The sequence below is a fragment of the Dipodomys ordii genome, unplaced genomic scaffold, assembly GCF_000151885.1.
Source record: "Dipodomys ordii isolate 6190 unplaced genomic scaffold, Dord_2.0 Scaffold235, whole genome shotgun sequence".
Lineage (NCBI taxonomy): Eukaryota > Metazoa > Chordata > Mammalia > Rodentia > Heteromyidae > Dipodomys > Dipodomys ordii.
The window spans coordinates 442,722-468,633 of NW_012267451.1; the positions used below are offsets into that span (position 1 = coordinate 442,722).

Below are 25,912 nucleotides of genomic sequence, written 5' to 3' on the forward strand. Positions count from 1 at the left end.
GGCTGCAATGCTTGGTAAGAAATGTACGCATTATCCTGCCCATGTAATTGTAACCCCTCTGTACAGTATGTTCACAAATAAAATAAAATTAAATTAAAATATAAAAAAGCATTTAGAAGTGGGTGTATGTCAGAATGAAAGAATCTGCACAGACCACAAAGAAAATAAGGGATGTCACTCAGGCTCTGAGTTGAAAGCATAATACTGACACAAAAATGATGAACTAAAATGAATGGTGGGAAAAAAATAAAGGTCATGTTTTGTGGTAGAGACAGAAGGTCAATGGAAATGTATGTGTTTTTCTATAACCAAGATATTTAATATGTATTTATGAACATGGGGTAATAAAATTGTAATAATCATTTTAAAAAGTGATGGTGTTGAAGGATGGTATTTGTTGTGTTTCTAAAAAAGTACATTATATAAATATATACATGGACACATCAAAATATTTTTAAAGCTTTACCTTTTATATTTATTTTTTAAATTAAAATTATCTTTTGATCATTGTACAATGGAGTTGCCTTTAACAACCTGTTTTTGAATACCATATATATCTTGATCAATGGCACCCCTTTCAACCTTTCATTCATCCCTCCTTATCCACCTCTTCCATCTTTTCACTTTGTTGGATAGGTATCTTTTATAAAACATTTGCTGGGCAACTGCTACCAACTCAGATAACACCTTTCCCTCAATACCTTCTAACTGGCTGGGAACGTGGCTTAGTGGTAGAGTGCTTGCCTAGCATGAATGAAGCCCTGGGTTCAATTCCTCAGTACCACAAAAACTGAAAAAGCCAGAAGTGGGCCTGTGGCTAAAGGTGGTAGAATGTGACCCTCACACAACTCTGGACCCACAACTCCTAGTTTGAAAACCTTCTAACTTTTGAAGCTTTCTTCTAATATCTGGGCCCCACTGGGTAACAGAGGCCATATTTAAGGCTCTTTGATTCTCTGGGACCTCAGAATCTAGATATATAAGTCCTATAAGCCTCCAAGAGACATTCTAGAAAAGCAGAAGAGGAATCACTGGGGAGCTGTACAGTCTCACTCACCTTAGATAAATTACTTGGCTTCCATCTTCTGCCCATATCCTTTCTAACAGAGTCTGATAATAATTGGTAAGCATCTGTTTACCTCGATTGCTGTTGTAATCCCAGCTTAGGCAAGTCAGGGGAAAGACTTGCTCTAAACAGACTGGGTCATCTGTGGGTAAACCATCTGGTCCAAGGACCACCTTCAAGGCACTGTGCCGCATTCACTCCCTTTCCTCCAAGGTGAAAAGCACCTGTAAAAGTTGCTGACAATCATCCCAGGTGGACTGGTGTATAAAAAAAAACTATCTCTAATAAGGAGATGAGCCCCTGGGATTTTTCAGAGAAGGACAGATTATGCTGTTTCCCGTTACACAGATCAGTAATTGTAAAGGGAACATACACTAGAAAGTGTGCTTGCCCACCATCTCCCCCATGCGCCTGTCTCAAGGGTATTAAGGGGACTGTACCACCTTGTACTACAGCAGGCTGGTACAAGGAAAAACTTCTGATATGGAAGGTACTTAACATTGGAAGTGGTGATGACAGAATGGGAGGGAGAGTACACAAGTTGGTCTTCCTATAGGGGATCCTGTAACACTGGGGGAGAAGGTTTTTCAGTTATGAGAACTTTAGGCCATTGTTCTATCCTAGAAAAAAGGAGTAAGCAGAGGTATATACAAGACATGGATAGAGTTATTATCAAACACACACAGACAAATAGCCACAGTGTCTGTGGAGAGTGTGCATAGGTGAGGTACTTCACCTGGAGAATTTTGGGAAGTGGACTTCACAGAAGTAAAGCCTGTAAAGTATGCGTATCAGTATTTGTTAGTACTAGTGGACACTTTTTCAGGCTGAGCAGAGGCATTCCCAACAAAAACTGAAACCTCTCAGGTAACAGTAAAAAATTTACTCCATGAAATAATTTCTCAATTTGGCTTACACTTAGCAGTGGAATCCGACAGTGGCCGGGACTTTATGCCCAAGTTACTCAATTGTTGGCTAAGCCCTAGGAATAAATTCGAAGTTCCATTTTATTTATAGACCTCAGAGTTCAGGGGAGAGGGAAAGAATGAATAGGACCTTAAAGGAAACTTTAGCTAAATTAGTTACAGAGACTAGCCATGATTGGGTAAGCCTCCTCTTTGCTCCCTTTGAGCAAGATACACCCCTTATGTTAGAGGATTCACTCCTTTTGAAATGATTTATGGTAGACCATTCCCTTTGGTTCCTAAACTTGGGAGAGCTATATTTACAGAAATGTGTAACCACAATCTTGTACTGTCCATGCAGGTTTTGCAACATATTCTTTTGCATAGCAGAGGCCCACCAGCCTCCTGAGGAAAACTGTACCCATTCTTTCCTGCCTGGACTGCTGGTGTGGGTAAAAGACATCATGCTCCTGAATTAGAACCCAAGTGGCAAGGACTTTACTCAGTAGTGCTAGCACGAAAACAGCATTGTATGTATCAATCTCAAGTGAAAGAGGCAGTGGAAAAATATTCCTAGAAGGATGCAAGATGTACTGCTCAGAGACACTCAGATGATCCCTTAAGGATAAGACTTACCAAGTGTTAAATATTGTTAACTAGTGTGTTTATATGGTTTGCTCCTTATTATGTGTTAAATTTGCATTTTAAGCCTGTTCAATGCTGGAGAGAAGGGAAAGTTTAGGATTTGGTTCAGAAAGAATCAGTGATTTGATTGGACATGAAAACCAGTGGGGACTGTAAAATTGCGGGCCCCAATAATCAGCAGGGCCCAATAGTCAGCATGGCTGGTGGCCCAGCCTGCTGGAGGGGGCAGGCCATCAATAGGAAAGCTTCACCCCTCCACAGACCAGGCCACCATGACAGAGCAGGGCTTTCAGAGGCTGACATCACCACCCTATGAGGCACTGCAGGAGGGCTGCCATGCTGCTGAAAGTTCTTCCCCAATGGTACAAACCCTGTTGTCGCTGTATTTGATTCTGGTACTCTGCAGCTTGTATAAACATTTTCTTTTTCTAATTTGAGTAGGGGAAGGGAAATAGCGAAATGCTGAAATAAGGATACAGGATGGCCCATTGTAACAATGAAATGTAAAAGACAGCATGTTGAGTACAAAATTTACAACTTTGTGTGTGGGTGGGGGGAATTGGGGAGGGGCAAGGAAAGGGATGGTCAGGGAAATATAAAAGAGGGTGTAACAATGCTCAATAGGAAATGAACTCATTACCTTGCTAATGTAATTGTGACCCCTCTGTACAGTATCTTTACAATAAAATACATATTAAAAATTAAAAAGCATGCCCTCAAAAAAAGAATATGCACACAGCATATTTTGCAACAAGCTTGTTATATTTTCAATTAAAATTTACATAGTAGAAAACCATAGTCAATTATATTGTCATTTATTTATTGGAAATGTAAATGTGAGAAGAGGTTTGAAGTCAGCCTGGGCAGAAAAGTCAATGAGACTCTTCTTTCCAAGTAAAGACCAAAAAGATAGGAATGGAAGTTCCACTGGTGAAGCAGTATTTAGTGACAAAGACAAGGGGCAGTTTAGGCCCTGAGTTGAAGCATGCATAAATAAATTTAATTAATATCAGAAGAAACACGTTATGAACAATTAAAGAGAGAGGAAACAAGTAAGTTTCGCCTATATTCCTTAAATATGTAAACATGTGAAAATAGTATAGAAGCTAGTACATCAATCTATTTGAAATAATAACTAATGCTTTCCTGATCAAATTAAGAGTTTAAAAAGTGACAGATAAAATGTTGATGAATCACCAGATTGTAAGAAAAGAAAACATTATAAGAAACAATATTTGATATTTTAACGTTCAAAATTTTATGTATCAAATTAATAGAGTGCTTAAACAACAATACATTTAAAACGTATATCTAGGCATTGAGGAATAAACTATCATGCATTATACATTTTCATATTAAGAGAAAAGTCAAAAAATCTTATACATTTAATCTTAAAAATAAGCTTATTTTTGTAACATATACACTCATTCTTAAAGTTATATGAGGGAAGTAGGGTAAGAGAGAGGAAGAGTAGTAATACAGGAGATGGAGAAAGACAAAGACAAAGAGACAGACATAGAGATTAGAGGACTTTACAAAATTGTGGTGTGTAGAAAGGAAGTTAGCATGCTTAAACATTTGGAAAATGAAAGACAATAATGAACACACTAAAGCAGAGATGATAGAATTAAGCCTTGATTAAATTAGAGGAATAAAAATATAAAAAGAATTCCAATTTAAATAGTGATCAACACCACTTGTGACTACAAATCCTAAAAATATATGCAATAGGTACTAACATATTGAACTTAAAAAATCTATAATGTTTATTACAAGAAGGGGAAATTACTGTGGATTTAAAAATCAGAGCTTCTGAATAATAATCAAAAAATGAGTTTAATCTTAATAATGCTTGTTTTTCCTACCATGTTTTTTATCCCTGAAACCATGCAGAGAATTTCTATTTGGCATTACCAAGATGATGTAGCACTTTGGAGCAAAAATACAGGCTAGGAGTCCTGCCCCAGAGGCCAAGATGGAGAAGACCTCCACTGCCACCATGACCTTCCCTTTGGCACTGTGGTAGACAGGCAGGAAGGTGATCCACACACTGCAGAACACCAGCATGCTGAAGGTCAGGAACTTGGCTTCATTAAAGGTGTCAGGCAGGTTCCTGGCCAAAAAAGCCACAGTGAAGCTGGCCAAGGCCAGGAATCCCAGGTATCCCAGGACACAGTAGAAGGCAGTGAGGGAGCCCTTGTTGCACAGGATGATGATATGACCATGTTCAGAGTGTACATCTGTGTCAACAAAGGGAGGAGAGGTTCCTAGCCAGAGTCCACAGAGTGTTATCTGGATGAGGGTACAGATGGGGATGATGAATTTAGGAGCCCCTGATACCAGCAGCCACCTTATTTTTCTCCCTGGAGAAGTGGCCTTGAAGGCCAGAACCACAGTCACTGTTTTGGCCAATACTGTGGAAACAGCCACAGTAAACACAACCCCAAATGTAATCTGCTGTAGGATGCATGTTACTGCTTTGGGTCGGCCAAGAAAGAGCAAGGAACAGAGGAAACAAAAGATGAGGGAGATGAGCAAGTTGTAGCTGAGAGCCCTGTTATTGGCCTTAACAATGGCAGTGTCTTGGTGTTTCAAAAACATCCCAAGAACAGTAACAGTGAGCATAGAGAAGCAAAGAGCTATGCAGGCCAGAGCCAAGCCCAAGGGATCTCCAAAAGCCAGGAAACTTGCAACTCTCAGGAGGCACTTAGTCCTATGTGTGTTGGCATACTGATGATCTTCACACCTCACACAATGCTCCATATCTGTTGAGAAGTGTATATTACGGTTAGTTATTGTTATGAATGTGGTTAGTTCTTATTATGAATTTCTTTTCCTTCACACAATTTAGGAAAATTTTCACTTACAGGTAATTCTAAAATGTCAGAATTTACTATCATAAAATTATTTGCAATAACTAGTATATGTCTAATACAAGGATAAAAGGTCAAAAGTTATATACATATGACCACATAAGATTATGTAAAGTGAAATGAACTCCAAGACAAGGATACAATTTGTTTCTTCTTTCTCACTTTTGTTTTTAACATACTTGTAATGTACTATGTGATGTTTTTGGTTTCTTTTATATGTTCCTGCTGCATGGTATAATCCTTGTTTTCATTGTATTCAATTCTGGTACCCTGCATCTTTTATATACACTTTTCTGATTTGGAGAGGGGAAGGGAAAAACAAAACACTTAAATAGGGATACAGGTCGACCCAGTGTAACAATGAGATGAACAAGACACTATGTTGAGTAGAGGGGACTCACTATGTTGAGTAGGCACAATGGGGAGTAGAGGGGAGGATTTGGGGAGGTGGGAAGGAAGGAATGGTAGGGGAAAATCAAAGGAGGAGGCAACAATTCTACGTAGGAAATGTACTCATTATCTTACTCATGTAACTATAACCCCTCTGTACAGTACTTTTACAATGAAAAACATAAAAATAAATGTATATCTTCTTTTCTAAACATTTTTCCATTTCCATGTTCTTCATTTGTTTTTATATTAAACGTTTCTCTTCCTTCAGTCACTATCACATGTATTGATAATATGACAGTTGGGATATTGTAATATCAAAACAACAAGGTTCTACACTTACAGTCTTAGTAACAGAATTGTGCACAGTTCTGCAATCTTATTGATAATTGTAATCTTATAGATTACAGTTTCCCGCATGTCTCTGTAAAACATTCACTTATCCCCATTGCCCCTTACCCTTGAATTGATCACATTTTGTTTGTGTCACCTGCTAACCTGTTAAACAGTGGGAATGGAGTGACCACTATTGGACACTTTACAATCATGCTTGCTTCTTAAACTAACTCCACCTTTCTGGGCACTTGCCTCATGCTAAGACTAGTTCTGGGCACTGAGAAATAAAGATATGCAAGATCTCTTTTTTTGTGTAGGTAAAATTTAACCTTTAAGATGAACATTGTCCTTAATAAGACATGTTTAATTTCAGATTAGAGTTTATACTTGGCCTAATGATTAGTGATAAGAAGGATTTCTTGAGATTACATTCACTGAAGTGTACTAGAATATATTACTGAATATGTAATCCAAGGCCATGACATTATATTCCAACTAGTAATAACACCACTTGTCAAAATGAAATTATGATCAGAGAGAAGGAAAACAGGCATTGTAATCCCAATATACAACATTGGCTGGACTTGTTTGGATTGAGGAATCCTAAGGAGAGATGAACAGTTGCTTCATTATTCATGGACTTACTTGTCCCATTAGCAATCTCATTCTCTGGGCAAGGGGTACAATCAAAGCAACAGGCAGCCTTTCCTTCCTGAGGAGATTTCCTGAATCCAGGATCACAACTCTTACTGCAGACAGAGTGAGGAGTCTGAGGAAAATCAATGATGTGTCAGAAACTGTTCAGATTTACACCTCACATTTCACAAAGTCCATTGTTTTAATTAATGGATTAGTAAACATAATGCTACTATGCAGGTGAGTGCAGTTGATTAAATATATTATGTAATAGAGCCCATATTCCATGACTCACAAAGACATATGGGCTACAACCTTGATTTCTAGCCTGTTGAGTTACTGCAAAGAATGAGATCTTTAAAAGGTGGAAAGTAGTGGTGAGAAAGTAATTTCTAGTGTACAGCCCTCTGGGATTTTCTTGAGTTCAGGTCATTATATCTTGTCTCCTATTCATCTGTGACATGGAAAAGAGAAGAAAGAAGACCTCCTTTTTATAGTGTTGTGGGAACCCCAGGCCCATGGTATCTTCTGCTTTGTTTGCCAGTGGCCATGAGGTGGGAATAGTCTCACAGGTACCTTCAAGGATGGTACCTTCATCAAAGATGGGTAAGTAGCAGATCAATTAACCCTTGAGTGAACAACCTCAGAAGGGAGCAAAATGAATTTTAATACCACATAAGTGACTCCTCAGGTACTTTATCACAAAGCTAGAAATCCATGAGCAAAACTTAATTTATACCTTATGGCAATATTTGAAATCATCATTGAAAAACCCAATTTATTGTTTTGATTCTGGGGCTTGATCTCAAGTTCTGGGCACTGGATTTTGGCTGTTCTTGCTTAAGGTTAGCAATTTACTACTTGAGTCACAGTTATACTCCAGATTTTTGTGGTTAATTGGAGGTCACAGTCCCACAGATTACCCTGGGTAGGCTGACATTAAACCATAATATTCACATCCCAGATATCTGAGTAGCTAGGATTATGGGAGAAAATTGCAGGAACTCAGACAGGTGTACATTTGAAGAGAGGGTTTTGCTTATTTTTGTGTTATTAAAATTATTAGGATTAGATCCAACCCACCTCTGTAGCTTCAATGGCCCACTCTACCATATTTTCAGACAAAGACAATTGATTGCCATGGGGAGCATAGGGAGAAAACTTTCCTACTTTCACAGCAAGTTCCAGCCCTTCTGGAAAATTCCAAATGTTCAGAATGTCATACTCTGGCTCTAATTTACTTTTCTCATCCAAAATCACTTGATCTCCACTGGGATTGTGAAACTGGATGCTCTTCAGTAAAGGGTGCATCTAAAAGAGAGACATCATCTTATGGTGAATCACATCCCAGAGTTAAGACAGAAAACCTGAACTAAGAAAAGCTACCAATTGCCTTTTAATGTCTGAGTCTGAATTCAATAATAACACAGAAGAAAACGTGGAGGAATAAAAATAACCTTTTTGAAATAACCTTTCTTGATCACTCAGAAAAGGAATAGAAGGGCTTTTTACAAGAGAAACCATTTTGCTACAGCTTACCCCAACAACTACTTTTATGAATATCTAAAGTTTTAGGTTGCAAAATTTTTAATACCAAATGTTGAATAAATCTAATTCACTTATAAAAAATATGTTCAGCTGGTCATCCTTTGATATGATTGAAGAAATTCAAAGGGAAAAGCTGAATTTATAATTTTCAAAACACTAGCTATTGACATGTTGAGATTATTGGTAACTAAAGGAATTCATAAGAAGTATGCTAGTGGCTCAAGAATGTAGTCCTTGCTAGTCAAGGGGCACAGATCAGACGATCTCACTACAAAGCCAGCTGGGACAGGGAAACCCTTGAAAAACTTGTCTCCCATAAACTATTCAGAAGAAGCTGGAAGTACTGCTTTGTTTCAGTGGTTGAGCAGTAGCCTTGAGCACAAATAGACTCAGGGACATAGCCCATGTCCTGAGTTCAATCCCCTGAATAGACAAAAAATCATGTATTGAAATACAGAATATATTTTATCCTTGTTATGGACCTGTTGTTTCCCTAAGAGCATATACACACAACTATAGAGTTCCTCAAAGACCTATAAACAAAAAGCATTTCCTAGGGTTTTGAAAGCACCTGAAATATTTAATTTTTAATATTAATCTATGTTTATTCAATTTTGTGTTTACAGTAGTTTCTGTCAATAAAAAGGAACAAGCTTAATATTTGAGAAAATTGCTTTCAATACAGACATATATATATATATATATATATATATATATATATATATATAAATTCATTACTATTAGCAACCAAGATATGTATGACATGTTTACAAACACATATATGGAATGTGTGTGTGTATATATATATATATATATATATATTCTTTTATATACACAAACACACATGCATACTTACAGAAATTTTAATTTCCTACAGTAAGAAATCCCTCTAGAAGCCGGGTGCTGGTGGCTCACACCTGTAATCCTAGCTACTCAGGAGGCTGAGATCTGAGGATCGCAGTTCAAAGCTAGCCCCGGCAGGAAAGTCCATGAAACTCTTATCTCCAATAAACCACTCAGAAAACCAGAAGTGGCACTATAGCTCAAATGGTAGAGTGCTCGCCTTGAGCTGAAGAGCTGAGGGACAGCACTCAGGCCCAGAGTTCAAACCCCACAACCGACAAAAAAAAAGAAACCCCTCTAGAAAGAGTTTTTCCTCTGGGCATGTTCCCTCTAACATAGAAGACATTACCTGTGCTGGTGAAAGCACTGTTTCTTTTCTATTTCCCAGTGTTTGCACTTCTGTTTCATGAAGAAGCAGCTCATGGAGAGCCTGGGCCACAGAGTACACAGCATTGTATACATTGTAACTGTCTCCAGACATAGTCATGTCAAAAATATGCCCAGGCAACCAATCTAAAGAAGCATCATGAGCACAGTTGTCCCATGTCACACAGTCAGACTCAGAATATGAGCAATTAAATGACAGAAACCACAGCTTCGCAAGAACAAAGTCTTCAGGGTATTTGGAAGGATGAATTGCTTTGACAAAATCTGTAAATCCAGAAACATCTGCATAATGGTGTGTAAAAATAAGAGGTACATGCAATGACCCTAGCATGAAATATTTCCTTTTCAGGGTGAAATCCCACTGTGAGTTCATGATACAAACTTTGCCTTTTATGAGTACTTGCTCAATACCCAACATTAAAGCTTTTAGTGAATCTTGATCACCATATATAATGAGAACACGTGCTGAAGCTTTATTTATGTCGTTGTAATTTCCCATGATATTGTATAAATGTTGCAGGTCTTGGCTTGAGATCACTACCTCATAAGCCACACAAAGTCTGTTCTTGGCCATCTCTTCTTTTAATTCAGCAAGAACTGACACACCATTCTCATTTTGTGAGGTCATCAGTCCCACCCAGTTCCAGCTGAAGTGAAGCAGTAAGGACACCATAGCAGTGGTTATTGAGGTGTCCTTTTTGGCCATCTGATAGAGAGCAGGAAACTTATTATGGTCACTCAGGGATTGATCAAAGGAACCAATGGTAAACTAAGGGAAAAAAAGTTGAATGTTCCATGAAAGAGAAGATCGCCATGCATCACAATCTCTGAAGTATGTTAAGAACCAGTTGGTGGAAGGTAGATTTTGTTATAATTTTTGAAAAATAATTTAATTGTTTTAATAATTGTAAAACATACGAATTCATTTGTAAAGTGTCTCTTGATCTTTGCCACTATTTCTATCAACTTCACATCTATATCAATCCCACTCACTCAGTGACTTTCCTAATTCAATTTTCACATGTGTCCATTGACTATATTATGTTTGTTTTCCCACCCATACATTCTGTAATCATCTGCCTTTTTGTCTTAACACCTACGCCACCAAATCAAGATAAGCTTCAGTTTTCTGGTGCTAATTTCTGGTGTCACTAGATCAGGAAAATTACAGCATGGGGTTCTACCCCTACGTATACCATACTTTACTCTCATAGATTATTTATGTAAATGGCTATGACTATTCCATATTTATTTCATATTACATATTCATATTTTAGATCTAATTTTCACAGGTGAGAGAATGCATTGACCCCTTCTCATTGTGAACAATACTTACTTCAACATAATATATTTTGTGTGTGTGTGTGTGTGTGTGTGTGTGCGCGCGCGCGCATGCCAGTTAAGAGGCACTAACCAATGGTCTTGTGCATTTATTTGGCTTTCATCCTCAAGACTGGTGCTGTATCTCTTGACTCATTCATTTTGTTCTCTTTCTGGTGAACTGGAGATACAAGTTTCCTGAGCTGCTAAGATTACACTTGTGAGCCATCAATACTCTGCTCAACGTATCTTCACACTGCAAAGTCATTTTCCATTTTCTGGTTTATTAAAGAAATTCATTGATAAAACAATAAATTATCCATTTGTCTGTTTGAACTCTTCCAAACAGTGGATATAGATAGATATTTAGATAGATGTTTATTTAGATAGATAGATAGATTCCCCAATCTTTGAGTACTTGGCTTTGATACCACAAAATTTAATAGCTTTATAAGTCCTGTCTCTTCCTATAATTTTCTGGTAACACCTGAAATGACACCAAATTATGCATTTTTATATCCTTCCACACTTCCTACTCTCACCTGTGGAAATCTGTACAGTCCCAGCAATGTCCCAATCTGGTCAGATGTTATTACTGATGGTCCTGTAAGCACTGCTATAGACCTGCTGCCTCTCATACAGGAGTAGTTTGGAATCTTGTACTTCCCAAAGAGCCAAGTGAAGGGATTCCTAAACACTTTCCAACCTCTGAATTGAACATCATAGACATCGAATCCCAGAGTCATGTTGGGTAAAAGAGAAGGGTTTTTGTTGATCTGCTCAATAGCAAAAGCCAAGGCCAAAACAAGCTGATAATCCTTTAAGACCCTGCATAATGAGCATAGAAATTGAGTCATTTTTTCAAAACTTATAGATTTGATGGATTGAATACTTGTTTCTTTGCCAATGAATATTTCAAAACACTATCCCCAGTTGCGATGGAATGCGAATGTAAAGACGTATGGTTGTGTATAGAATTACGTAAGAATATGAAGGCATTTTTTCCATGAATTATATTGAGAAATGCTTTTGTAAGCCATGAGAGAGAGAAAACTTCCCCCTGTTATCACATGAATTGCAGCAAAAACATGTTGTCTGTGGATTAGGTTTTGGTGAGGCTGAAAATATTCTGTTAAGGGCAATTAGGTTCACCTGTGTGAAAAATAAATCTTGTGTTTTGAGTCACTATGTTTATATTATGTACTTATGTGGCAGGCCAGTATAATGAATAATCAATTTAAGATCAACTTTCAGAAGCAAAGGACTTTTAATTGGCAATTGTGGGGCTTGAACTCTAGGCGCTGTCCCTCAGCTTTATAAGTCAAGGCTAGCACTCTACCACTTGAGCCACAGCACCACTTCTGGCTTTTTCTGTTTATGTGTTGCTGAGGAATTGAACACAGGGCCTCATGCATGCAAGGCAAGCACTCTATAACTGAGCCACCTTCCTAGCCTGCAAAAGATATTTTTTATGAAAGAACCTATAGCAGGGTGTGCTAACAGACACAAACTATTGAGCAGTTCTTCCTGTAATATCAACCAGAAAAAGAGCTCAAATATGAGATGAGGGAGTTTTATTATTATGTATGTTGCAAAACAGAAAGAATGTATCCAATTCCAAGTAACTCCTTATGGAGAGAGGAACATCCATCATGGGTCATGAAGAGAGAATTGTAAGCAAGCTTTATATTGAAATCCCAATTCTAAGTCCATCATGGTTCAATGCTATGATCACAACTCTCTTCCCAGAATATTCAGATTGTGATACTGAAAAGTATTTTAGTTTCTTTCACTCTGTCTTGTCTGTGTGCAAGGGTGTGTTTCTGCCTGTACATATTCTAAAGAAATTAATATAATGAAATCAAAAGGCATTGTTATACAAAGGAAATAATGAAGGCATGATGGAAATATAGAAAGAATGACTCAACATTTAGTGTGGGTATATGTGAAAGCCTATCATGTTAGTGAAGTCTTCAAAACAGAACAGAATAGTGAGCTTGAACAAAAGTTGATTGAACATGCATCTATAGAGGTTTAAACTATAAGTTAGAAAGAAGATGTATGAAAAATATTTGTCAAAATTTGACAAGAATATTTTCCAAAAAGTAAATATTACAGTTTTTGGAATTCAGTACATGTTTGGGCATGCCAAAAATTTTAAATGTGGGAGGGGAGGGACGGGGGGGGGAGGAAAAAAAATTTTAAATGTGTGTTCTAAATGCATATGGCAGAATTTAAAATCCCTAATGTAAACAAGGACACAATGTAAGATATGTAACAATGGAAGTACAATCAAAGTTTTGACCATGACATCTACAGTGTTATGAACAAGCTCTCACAAGTGAAATACATTTAAATGAAAGACTCTTTAGGCTAAAACAGAAATTGGACCCATAACTTACAGTTGGACCCCTGTTTTCCTAACTGCTGACTCCTCAGTAGAATCCCTAGGAGTCAGGAGAACATTTCACGAGTCTTTACAGTACTGAAGATAAAAAATATCTAAATTACACTCTAAGACTATTGTATTACAAAGATATCCTTAAGTAATGTAGAAGGTATAAATATGTTCTCAGACAAGACCAATTAAGAGAATGTATCTCCACCATACCTTTCCTTCAAGAAATATCAAAGTAAATTTTCAGTCTATGTACTACAGGATTTCTTTTTTAATTGTGAAAATACCTAAAGAGGGGTTACAATTACATGGGCCTGGTAATGAGTGCATTTCTTCTTCTGTTCCCCCCTTTGGTTTATTCCCTGTTGTCACTGTATTTGATTTTGATACCCTGGGTATTGTATATACATTTATCTAAACAAGAGAAGGGAAGGTGAGCAAGAAAATAGTAAGAAAAAGGACAAAGGAGGAACCAATGCAACAGCAATACCCATAAGACAATATGAGGGATATGATCTGTACAACTTGGGGGGAGCTTGGAGGCAGCAAGCAGGGAGGGAGATAAATGAGAGAGGAGTTACAAGTTATACAAGAAATGTGATCACTATCTTACTTATATAACTGTAACCCCTCTTACAGCACCTTGACAATAAAATGTAAAAAAGAGAGACAAACCATTACTAATCAAGGAAAAGACACGAGGAAGTATACTCAACAAGTATACTTAACATGAAAACCCATGATAGAAAATGCTAAAACTCATGGAAAGTGAACAATTCAATACTGAGTAATCAGGAGGTCTTCAAAGACACAATAAAGGAAATTTACTATGTTCTAGGATTCAATGCAAATGAAACACCAACTCAATGTGGGTACAACAAAGGCAGTGCTCAGATGACAGTCTATATCTATGATTACTTGCATCAACAAATTAGAAAACTATCAAGTCAAGACTTTACTAACACACATCTAAAATAGGCCTGATACTTCTAGGAAGGTGGTGGTGAGGTGGTAGTGTCATCACAGGTGAATTACCAAGCTATCTCTGACCAAATAGAGATTTAGGTTCCTAGAACACACTCCACCTTCTGAGATCCATACCAATCAAAGTTTAAATGGACAGAGTCATTCTAAGACAGAAGAAGCTATCCCACCACAATAATGCAAAAGCAGAAAACAGCAAGGCAGCATGCACACCCCCGCTGAACTACTGGAATCTAGGCCCTGTGCTGCCCTAGATTATGCAGGGAGACCAAAAGGAGGAGAGAGACACCACACAGTGGGGGCGGGTGGAGGAGAGAGAGGAGAGTAGGGAGTAAATCAAGGAAAGGTGTTAGACATTGCCACATGAGGACACAGAAGTACCTCACCAAGACTTCACTGGCCCATACTGGTTCCAGAATCTGTGAATACACATAGAGGGACCTCAGTCTTAGAAGACCAGCTTCATTTGGTGACCCAAAGTGCCATGACTGAGTCCCTCCGGTAGCTGAAGAGAAGGGGAACCTATTTGAAGAAAAACAAACAAACAAATTCTTTTCCCATCCCTTTTGCAGCTATAGAGGAAAGTCCCCCGGAATACCTCTCTGCCCCTCTGCTAGCAAACTACAGCTCCCAACTCAAAACTCTTGCTGGCTGACAGCAACAAGGCACATAGCCAGGGAAGCATCTAGGAAAAGAACACCAGGACCTGTCCCTGTGCCCGTAAAGAACCAGTCCCAATTTGCCCTATATCTCCCATGTGTGGTCAGCAGTACCCCTGGGAACGAATACAGCCAAGGAGGTGCCTGGAAAAACAATACCAGAACCTGTTCTACACAGGAAATTTCTAAAAATTATTACATCCCCCATTATGTTCTCCATCCCAGCATCTCTGATGGGAACAGCTACATTTAATTCCAGTAACAACTAGAAACAAGTTACAATTGGCAACTAAGGATCTTCTTCTAAAGGATCCTAAGTCAGGCCATTCCCATGGAAATTGTAGTGCAGAACAGCCCTGATTTCTGACACACTGATCTGTGAATCTGCTTTTATACTTTTTCTCTTCCCGCACTCTTCTGAGAATGAAAATCTCCAAGATAAATACCTGCGTCTTCAGATATGATGATTTGAAATATTTGTTCATACAAGATGATTTGTTGTTTGTAAAACAAACACATAAGCTAAACTACTCTTCATTATATAGCCTTTCTCTCTTCATAAGTAGAGCTGAAATCCAACAGTGGACAGCAATTACCTTACGCCTTTGAGAGAAGACAGCATTAGGGCTAAAAGAGCTTATTCCAGAAAATATCCAAACAAAGAGTACATGAATAGGAGCTGAGAATACACTTGAAAAGATACACTAAAAGCATTGCTGATAAACTTCATGAATGACAATTGAAATTAGGCATAAGACAATTTGTGTGTGTGAGATGAGGCTAACCAAAAATTAATGGAAGTATTCATGGAAAACACAAGCAAGAGCCTCATACCCTTGGGAAGGCAGGAACAAGCCAAACGTCAAATTAATAGAGAGAAACAGGTAACAAAAATTAGATTAGAAAAAGGAACTAATGAATAAATATTCCATAGAATGGATCAACTAAACAAAAAGTAGTTCTTTGAAAAAATTATCAAACTTGACACTTAGCAAATTCTACTTAGAAAAGAAGTGAACAAACCTAAATTTACAAAATTAGATGGGAAATTGTGAACATCACAAGAGCAATATGCAAGATTCACAGTATTAATAGGGGATTCTTCTCAGACCCTTATACCAATAAATTTGAGAACTTGGGAGAAATGGAAGCATCCCTAGGGAACATTGATAACCCCAAACTGAACCAAGAAGATTTAAGTCAAATAAATAGTCCCAAAACAAGTAAGTAATGAAATTGAAATGGCAATCAAGAACCTCCCATTAAAATAAAGCCCAGGACATTGGCCCATTTGTTAGGAAATGGAAAAACTTGGAAAAAATTATATTAAGTGAAGTAAGCCAGGCCCAAAGAAACATAGCTCCCATGGTTTCCCTTATTTGCAATACCTAGTATATGTATGAGTCAAGCGGAAAAGGTCAGATAATGTGATGTTAGGAAAATGAACCCTTAGATATGTATTCTAATGTTTTTTTCTTCCATGCATTTGTTTTGAACACATTTATAAGATTATCTCTTTGTTGCTTTCTATGTCCCTCCCCCACAGAATAACCCTGCTTTCTCTATATTTGATGTCAGTATAACTTGTGGAGGAGATAGGGAAAAACAAGTCGTTTAAGGATACAGGTGGACCTCTTGCAACAATGAGAAGTACAAGTTTTCATGTCCAAAACGAGCTTTACAACGTCGGTGCGGGGGGTGGGGGAGAAGGATTGGGACTGGGAGGGGGAGGCTGGGAAGGGGTGTGAAGGGTAAACAAAGGAGGAGGCTGCAATGCTTGGTAAGAAATGTACGCATTATCCTGCCCATGTAATTGTAACCCCTCTGTACAGTATGTTCACAAATAAAATAACAGACCCATCACAAAAAATGTTATTGAATTAAAAATAAGAGACCTCCTTTCCAGAAGCCTAGGACCAGATGGCTTTATATCTGAATCCTAAAAGACCTTGAAAGGAGAATTATCACCAATACTTCTCAAAGTCTTCAAATAGAAAGGGACAGAACATTACTCATTTTGTGCAGCCAGCAATATACTCATTTCCAAACCTGATAAGATCACATCAAGAAAAGAGAACTTCAGACTTATCTCCTTGATGAACATTGATGCAACATTTCTCAAATCAATACTAGTAAATGGAATCCAAAAAATGGTGAAAAATTCATACACTAAGATCAAAGTGGATCTATCCCAGTGATGCAAAGCTGGTTTAACATAGGTAAGTCAATTGACTAAGTAAAACACATCAACAGAAGCAAGGGCAAGAATCACATAAGCATCTCAATTGATCCAGAAAAAAGCCTTTGATAAGATCCAAAATTCATTTGTGATAAACACTCTGGAGAAGCAAGGAATCCTTGGAACAGTCCTCACTAATAAAGGCTGTATAAGAGAAACTTATAGCCAGCATTATGCTCAATGTTGGACAAGTACAGCCATTTCCTCTAAAATCATGAACAAGACAAGGATATCCATTCTCTCCATTTCTCTTCAACATAGTATTGGAATTCTTAGGAAGAGCAGTATGCAAGATACAAACAGGATACCAAAAGGGGAGCAAGAAGTAAACCTATCCCTTCTCACAGATGATCTCATAAAGTACATAATGGACTCCAAAATCTCCTACCCCAAGGTACAAGATTTGACCTAGAACTTTCGCAAAAGAGCCAGGTATAAAGTCAACCCCAGAATATTGTCTTTCTTTCTTTATGCTACTGTCAAGAGGATCAAGGCTGAAACTCAAAAAGAAACCTGATTTGTAATTTCCTCAAATTATCCAATAGGTGAAGGACCTCTATAGTGAAAACTTCAAAAATTTGAAAAAGAAAATCTAAAACTACTTAAGCAGATGGACAAGATCTGTTAAACTCATCGATTGAAAGAGGAAGCATTGTGAAAAAAAATCACAATAATGTCCAAAGTAATTTACAAATGCAATGCAATATCCATCCAAATTCCAACAAAATTCTTCAAAGAGAGAAAGAAAGCAATCCAGAAATTTATGGAAAATAAAAATGACAATGAATATCAAAGTAATTCTTAGCAGTCAGAGCAGTGCTGGAAGGATAACATTGCCAAAGTTTAAACTCTACTATAGAGCCATAGTAATGAAAAAAGCTTAGTCCTGGAAAAAATAGACACCAGAAAATCAATGGAACAGAATAGAAGAAGCAGAAATGAACTCCAAGACCTGTATCCATCAGATATTTGATAAAGGAGCCCAAATTATAGGCTGAACAAATTATGCTGGAAAAATTGAACATCCATGTGCAGAAAACTGAAACTAGATATCCATACATAACCTTATACAAACATCAATTCAAACTGGATGAAAGACTTCACTGTAAGGGCAGAAATTGTGAGAGTTTTATAGGAAAGGGAACAAATCAAATATTTCTGAGGAAAATTCCAGGATCAGAACCAAAAAAGAATGGATTAAAGGGTCAACAACAAACTTAAAGTTTTCTGGACTGCAAAGCGCATAGCTAACAAGCTACATAGGAAAAAAATAAAAAATTGTGAGGTTTTGTTTACCAGCTATCCCCAGAGAAAGGCCTCATATACAATATATACTTTGAGATCAAAACATTGAATCATCAATGGAACAGCAACCCAAGTAATAAAATAGAATTAGAGAAGATTATGAAAGAGAGTATAAATAGAAAGATCAGGGAATGGGAGATTTTTTTCCAGCTATCCATCATGAAAGACCTCATAACCAAAATACACTTAGAGCTCAAAATATAGTTAAAACTCAAAAAATATACTTATCCCTCAAAGAAACAGCAACCTGAATAATAAATTAGCTAAAGAATTTAAGAGAGACTTCTTATCTCATTGCTGCAAGGGCCCACCTGTATCCCTATTTAAACAATTTGTTTTTTCCCTTCCCCTCCCTAAATAATACCAACATCAAATACATTGAAAACCGGGATTATACAGGGACAGGGTGGGAGGGGGGCCGGGATTGGGAGGGTGAGGGGACTTGAGGGGGTCAGAAGGGAAGGGATGGTAAGGGGATACAAAGGAGGAGACAACAATGCTTGATAAGAAATGTACTCATTACCTTGCTCATCTAATTGTAACCTCTCTCTATGGTATTTTCACTATAAAAATATATTGAAATACAAAAAAAGAGACTTCTCAGAGGAAGAAGTAAGAATGGCTATTAGCCAAATGAAAAATGTTCATCAGTCCTGGTCATAAAGGAAATGCAAATCAAAACAACACTGCCATTGCACCTCACCCTATTTGGAACGCAAACTTTAAAGAATACAATAACCAATGTGGGCAAGGATGTAGTCAAAAGGGAACTCTATTACATTGTTGGTGGGAATGTAAATTTGTTCAACCAGTCTGAAAAGCAGTATGGAGGATCCTCAAAAAACTAAAAATAGAAGAGCTCTAGAATCCAGCATCTCCACTTCTGGGCATTCATCCTATTTAGCACAAAGCAAGGATACACTAATGCTATTAGCACAGTCATGTTTATTGCAGCTTTCTTTACAATAGTCATGATAGGAAAGCAGGCAAGATGTCCCTCAATAGACAAATGGATAAAGAAATTGTGGTCTATTTACACAATGGAATTGCTCTTCTATTACAAAGAATGGCATTAAACACTTAGAGACACTTGGAGAAGTTTATGTTAACTGAAGTAAACCAGACCCAGAGAAATACAGTTGCATGATTTCCCTCATTAGTGGGAACTAGAATATTACTGGGTAGCAACAAAGCTTTTATCCATGGGTTAATTGAGATATAATGGAATTGATTAAGAACACAAATAATGTAATTCCTTAGAAAGTAAGAGTCAAAACCCACAAAAGGAGTAATGGAATACTTGTGTGATGTATACACATAAATAAACATAAAGTATACATCAATTGTTAGATGGCAAAAATTCTATAAATTATCTAAAATCATGAAAAGTGAAGGAAATTGTGTGGTAGCAGATGTGAGTAAGACTGTTCATAGTGGTGGGCACTGGTGGCTCATTCTTGTAATCCTAGCTACTCAGGAGGCTGAGAATCTGAGGATTGTGGTTCAAAGCCAGCCTGGGCAGGAAAGTCCATGAGACTCTTATCTTCAATAAACCACCAGAAAAAGGGAAGTAGCACTTTGGCTCCAGTGGTAGAGCACTAGCCTTGAGCTGAAGAACTCAGGAAAAGCACCAAGGCCCAGAGTTCAAGGCCTAAAACCTACAAAAAAATGTTAACAGGGGTGAAATTGATCAAGGGGCATAGTATCAAGAGGCTCTGTTGAATGGAAACTCTTTTGTACAACTACCTAAAGAAAATAAAATTAAAAAAATGTATGGAATTTACTAGTAAGTGTGATGATACATTTGAGCTGAAAATGTTCTAACATTGTAAATATACTAGAGAAATCATGCATGTCAATCTTATGAAGAGGGAAAATTATTAATATACCTCATTATTGCTATAATACACAGATATTCAATATTTTAAATGATGGAAACAATACAAAGCAGTGACAATTTTGATTTGTATTTCTTGAATATTTTAATCTTAAAATAGTAAAAGAAAAATTTTCACAAATATTTAAATAAAAAAGCTTCATTACAGCATTTCTGTAATTAACTTAAGGATTTGATCAAAGCCCTCCATTACTTGTCTGTGTATTTTCACTTCTTTCATTCTTATCCTCATGGATAATTGTCTTCAGTCCAAAATAGCTTGTTGTAACCTATATTAATCTCCCTAAGTACCACAGAATGTATAACAGACAAATGAAACCTTGTGATCCAAAAGTCAAAACTCACTAGTATTGAACTCACTAAACAATGAAGTCTCTAAAAGGAGAGAAAGGGTAGAAGAAGCTTCAATTGACTTGGCGTACTTAATGGCAGTAGTGAGAAGTGATTTGTCAATAATGACTGGGTATGGAAATGTAGAAAACTCTACCAATAAGAGTTAGAATGGCTGAATGAATGAAACCTTCAGTCCAAATGATAGGTGGATTCAAAGAAACTCAATTTATTATCAATGGCCCTCAATGACTGTAAGAAAGGAATGCAAGCCAGATCCAGAGAAACATAAGTTACATGGTTCTCTGAGTGCAGTGGGTATAATGTACCTATAAAATCTACAAGTAAATAAAATCAATGGTGAAAATCAAACCACTTGGACATGATAAATTACACAGGTCTCTAGGCATTCCTCACAGTGAGAACAAAAGAGAATATTCTCTGAATAGGAATATGAAGGCAAGGTACAATACCTATGTGCAACTGATGATATAAAACAAGATTTGTCTAAATCAATTGCAGGAAACAGAAAACAGGTTTTTCTTGTATATTGCTGTTTTGGTTTACCATTTGTTTGTTCACTCATGTGTCTTAGGGTAGGCATGAAGCCACAGAAATGGTGGAACAATGGGTAAACAAAAGAAATGGTGGGACAAAGGTTAATTGTGTGGAATATAAACTGTAGAACTGGTGGATGCAGATGGGAGGGAAAATAGTGAGGGAAGGGGAGATATTGTTCAAAAAGAAACATATTCTTTGGGGCTGGGAAGATGGCTCAGTGGTAGAGTGCTTGCCTTGCCTGCATGAGGCCCTGGTTTGATTCCTCAGCACCACATAAGCAGAAAAAAAGCCAGAAGTGGCACTGTGGCTCAAGTGGTAGAGTGCTAGCCTTGAGCTGAGGAGCTGAGGGATAGTGCCCAGGCCCAGAGTTCAGGCCCCACAACCAGACCTCCCCAAAAATAAGAAACATATTCTTCATCTTACTTATGAAACTATAACCCCTCTGTACATCATTTTTACAATAGCAATAAACAACATATGGAATGAAAAAAAAGAGTGGAATAAGGCAGTCCATGGAAATGAAAGTCAAAGGAGCACAAAAGTATTCATAATGTATCACATCAAATAGTCTTTAATCAAAGCAACCAAATGTGATAAAGTCTAATGCAACAATGATGGGATCAAATCAACAAGGTGACATATCCATTGAGAATATGTATTAACACACTCTCCAAACACAACTCTGTTTAAGCCACTTTTGAGATAGTACTAATACAATAATAGCTGAGGATTTTCTAAAGATCATACAGACAAAATCCACAGCGAGTTATAAGAATTAGTTTTCAACCTTGATTTGATGAGCCTCATGTACATCTACAGAACATTTTCTCCAATGTCTAAATAAATCATCTTTCATCAACATACTGACCATTCTCAAGGAAAGATCAGGGGATAGGAAAAAGAAGAAAGCAGATTTTAAACATTCTGAATGTATATCAGGCACGCATGCAGCTAACACTGCAATTAGACTGGAAATTAACATGGAAATATGCATGTAACCTGAAAATGAAGTGAATTATTTTTCAACCATAAATAAATAATTTAATGTAATCAAAAGCATTCAAGTTAAGGTTAATGCATGATGAATAAGCTACTTTGCATGGAAAATTTCAAGAATTAAACTGATCATTGGAACAAACAAAAATCAGAACAGTATATGGGAATTCTATAGATATAGAGGAGGAATAAATTGAAGCTGTAACAACTTTTGTGAAATCAGGAGTAGAGATATTTTACTAAAGAACTATGCTGCATCTCCAGGAATTAGAAAAAGAAACTCAAACTTAGTGGAAGTAAGGAAAGAATCAAGTAGAAGAAAAAGAATTAGAGTATAAAAACTCACTAGCAATAATCAATAATGAAAGAGTAGATTGTACACAAACAACAGAGTGATAAGACTGAACTAGAAATGGTGAACCATCTAAGGGGGAAAATTATACATGTCAGCACATATCTCCATGCCAGAATCAGTATGGTGAAATTAGCTACATGATTGAAAAGTCATCTACAGTTTCAGTTCACTTTCTATCAAAATTCCTATCACTTTCTTCACAAAAACAGAAGTGGCAAAATGAAATTTTATGAAAAAGGAAATCCTCAATTATCTGGAGCTATGTTCAGAAATAAGAGTAATTCTGAATAACCCTATACCTATATTACACTTCTACTGCCATGACAGAATCACTGAAAAAAATTCTGATAAAAACAGACACATAGATCAAAGAAACATAAGATGAAGAAGAAATGTAAACAGCAACAGTATCTGATTCTTGGAGAAGTTGCCAAATAATATATAGCCTAAACATGGCACCCTTAGCAAAAGGCATTGTGAAATACATATCCTGGTGTGAAACACTGAAACTAGATCCTGCATATTTTTTAACTCAAAATTAATTAGTTCATAAGACTGGAACTTTGCAAGTAATAGAGAAAAATGCAGGTAAACATATATACCAAAGTATCTTAAAAAGACTTAAACAGCAATAAAAGTACAGCAAGAACTAAGCTCTAATTTCACTAACTGGTGGAATCTTTTGTCTCATTTGCAAGGCCCTAAATTCCACTCTGAGTACTGAAAATGTAAAATAGCTGTGGTTGTTTCCAGTTGAAACTCTTCAGCACAGTGAAAGAATCTGTAGGACAGAGAAATAAATAGTTAAAAATGTTGCTCGTTATTTACCTAACAGAGGATTAATAGCAAGTGTCAACTGACTCAAAAACTTAAATATCAATAGGAACAAAATCCAAACGAAGAACAAACCCTTAATAAATTAAAAAGTACAAATAGAAAATCAACAGTGAAAGAAGTATTTCACCATTTGAGCAACTCCTCAGTTACACATCAACCCTGACAAAATTTGCATGATCATTCAAAATATATAACAGTTACAAATTGGAGATTCCTGAAGAAATTAAAACTGCTTCTACTGGTGGCTTATGCCTGCAAAAAGGCAGAGAAACAAGGATCCTAATTCAAAGCAAGGTGGGGCAGACACTCTTTCTCTCAAGTCAACCAAGAAAAAGCTAGAAGTGGAGGGCTAACTCAAGTGGTAGAGTAGCAGCTGTGAGGGCAAAAACCAAGCAAGAGTACAAAGCAAGCCAATCACTAGTGCCTCCTTCCTTGTTACCTCTGAAAGAAATTAGAGATATGGGAGAGAAAGAAGGATGTCAGACAAGATATAAAAAAGAGTATATGACATGCAGTATGGAAAAACAATAGGAATCAATTATTTGGGACAAGCAACATATTATATCCAAATTAGTAAACATCACCTTAACATCATAAGGCACAGATTTGAAGCACATCTCTAACTACTTATGTCTAATTGCAAGGCTCTATTTATGTACAAGAAAGACTTATTGGATAAATCTTGCTGTCTGTTATCAATACCATGCATAAAATGTTAATGAATCTGATCACACTTTACTACATATATGTGGGTAGCTAAGAAAACTCCATTGGCTGAACAATATTACTGAATGGGACTATATTAGCATGATCACAAAAGTCCTCAGATATATTTTTGGTATTAAGAGAATGAACATCATCTGAACATGAGTAAAGAGTGGGGAATAAAAATGATGAGCTAAGCTAGGCACTAGTGGCTCATGACTGTAGTCTTAACTATTTAGGATACTGAGATCTGAGGATAGTGTTTTGAAGCCAGCTTGGGCAGGAATTTAACTACCCAAAATTCCAGATGTGGAGCTGTGGCTTAAGTGATAGAGCACTGTCCTTAAGCAAAAATGTTCAGGGATGATGCCAAGAGTCTGAGCTGCCAGGACCAGTACAAAAGTAAGATAAACATGCCAGTGACATATAAAGTAAGGACTTAAACCATCTAAAGCACAGAAGAGAGTAATTCCTATCTTGTGATCTCTGCTCTCAAATGTGGGCAGCTCTTTCAGGCTATACCTGTCACATAAGTACTTGAAAGGGAGTGCCCATGACAGAGACAATGACATTTGTCTTGAATAGGAATCAGCTTGCTAAAATTTTTAGAAGTTCTTTACAGTCATTCTTCTTTTCTTACTATTTTTAGTATAGCTATTTCTAGTGAGACTGAGTGTTAGAGACCAAATTCCAGATTATGCATGTGCACAAGTAAAGCATATCTCATTCTGGGCAGATAAAACTAACCCACAAGGATTCTTTATAATGCTGAGCTGCCTGGTTAATGCCTGATTTGTGGAGCCTAGCTGACATATAATAATGATACAAGGCTTATTTTGGAAGATAAACTACTTCTCTATAGTAAGAATGTGTGTGTGTGTGTGTGTGTGTGTGTGTGTGTGTGTGTGTGTGTGTTTATGGAAGTCCTGTGATATAAAATTTCTGCCTGGACACTGTCTTTGAGATTTTTAGCTCCAGGATTATACTCTGACAATCCACAGCTTCATTTCCAGCTTTGGCTGGTTAATTGGAGATAAAAGTCTCACAATTTTCCTGCCTGGCCTGGCTGCAAATCTTGATCTTCAGATATCAGTGCCATGAGTAGTTAGGATCATAGGCATGAGCCTCCAACCTACAATACAAAATCTTATCAACGTTCTCAAAATATAGGTGTTACTAAAGCAAAATTCTCAGAGTACTAGCATGGGAGGAAGAAATATAGGAACAGCTTTTCAGTAAAGATGTCATGCCAGTGTCTCAGGTTGATTGTAATAACATCACATTATGCAATCACAGCTGAAATAAAGGACAAACAGGGATGCTTAAGTAATAAAGTGAAGAATATATAGAACTGGAAAAGAGAAGCTGTATTGAATGCAAGAGAATCCTCTCCTACTAGCAGGCAGATCATCACTCAACAGTACATGTTAAACAAAACAATGAAACTAAGCTGTTCCTGGAACAATAGGGATGAAGACCAGTGTGAAGGGAGAACATTAATGTGTGCACCCAGAGTTCTCTCAGCCATTGTACATCTTCAGAATATAACAGCAACTGGGAATAAAATGATGAGTTACTTACGGTGTGAGGTCACCTTGCCTGGAATCTTCACTGCTACCATGATCAATTCCCAAAATGTAGAGAGGGAAAAACCCAGCAATCATCACATCTCCATCCATGTGTGCTCGTTGCTTCAT

The 25,912-nt window shown here is 37.1% G+C and overlaps 1 protein-coding gene across 1 annotated transcript; it reads right to left on the minus strand.

Annotated features, from left to right (window-relative positions):
* Positions 1–1,968: 1,968 nt before the first annotated feature.
* LOC106000697 (vomeronasal type-2 receptor 116-like) lies at positions 1,969–25,912 on the minus strand. Its single transcript, XM_013035983.1, has 8 exons — positions 25,797–25,912; positions 14,713–14,853; positions 11,492–11,777; positions 9,592–10,398; positions 7,935–8,162; positions 6,861–6,984; positions 4,482–5,381; positions 1,969–2,048 (listed from the first exon to the last, which is right to left on the minus strand). The coding sequence occupies exons 1-8, from the start codon at positions 25,910–25,912 to the stop codon at positions 1,969–1,971; spliced, it is 2,682 nt and encodes an 893-aa protein (XP_012891437.1).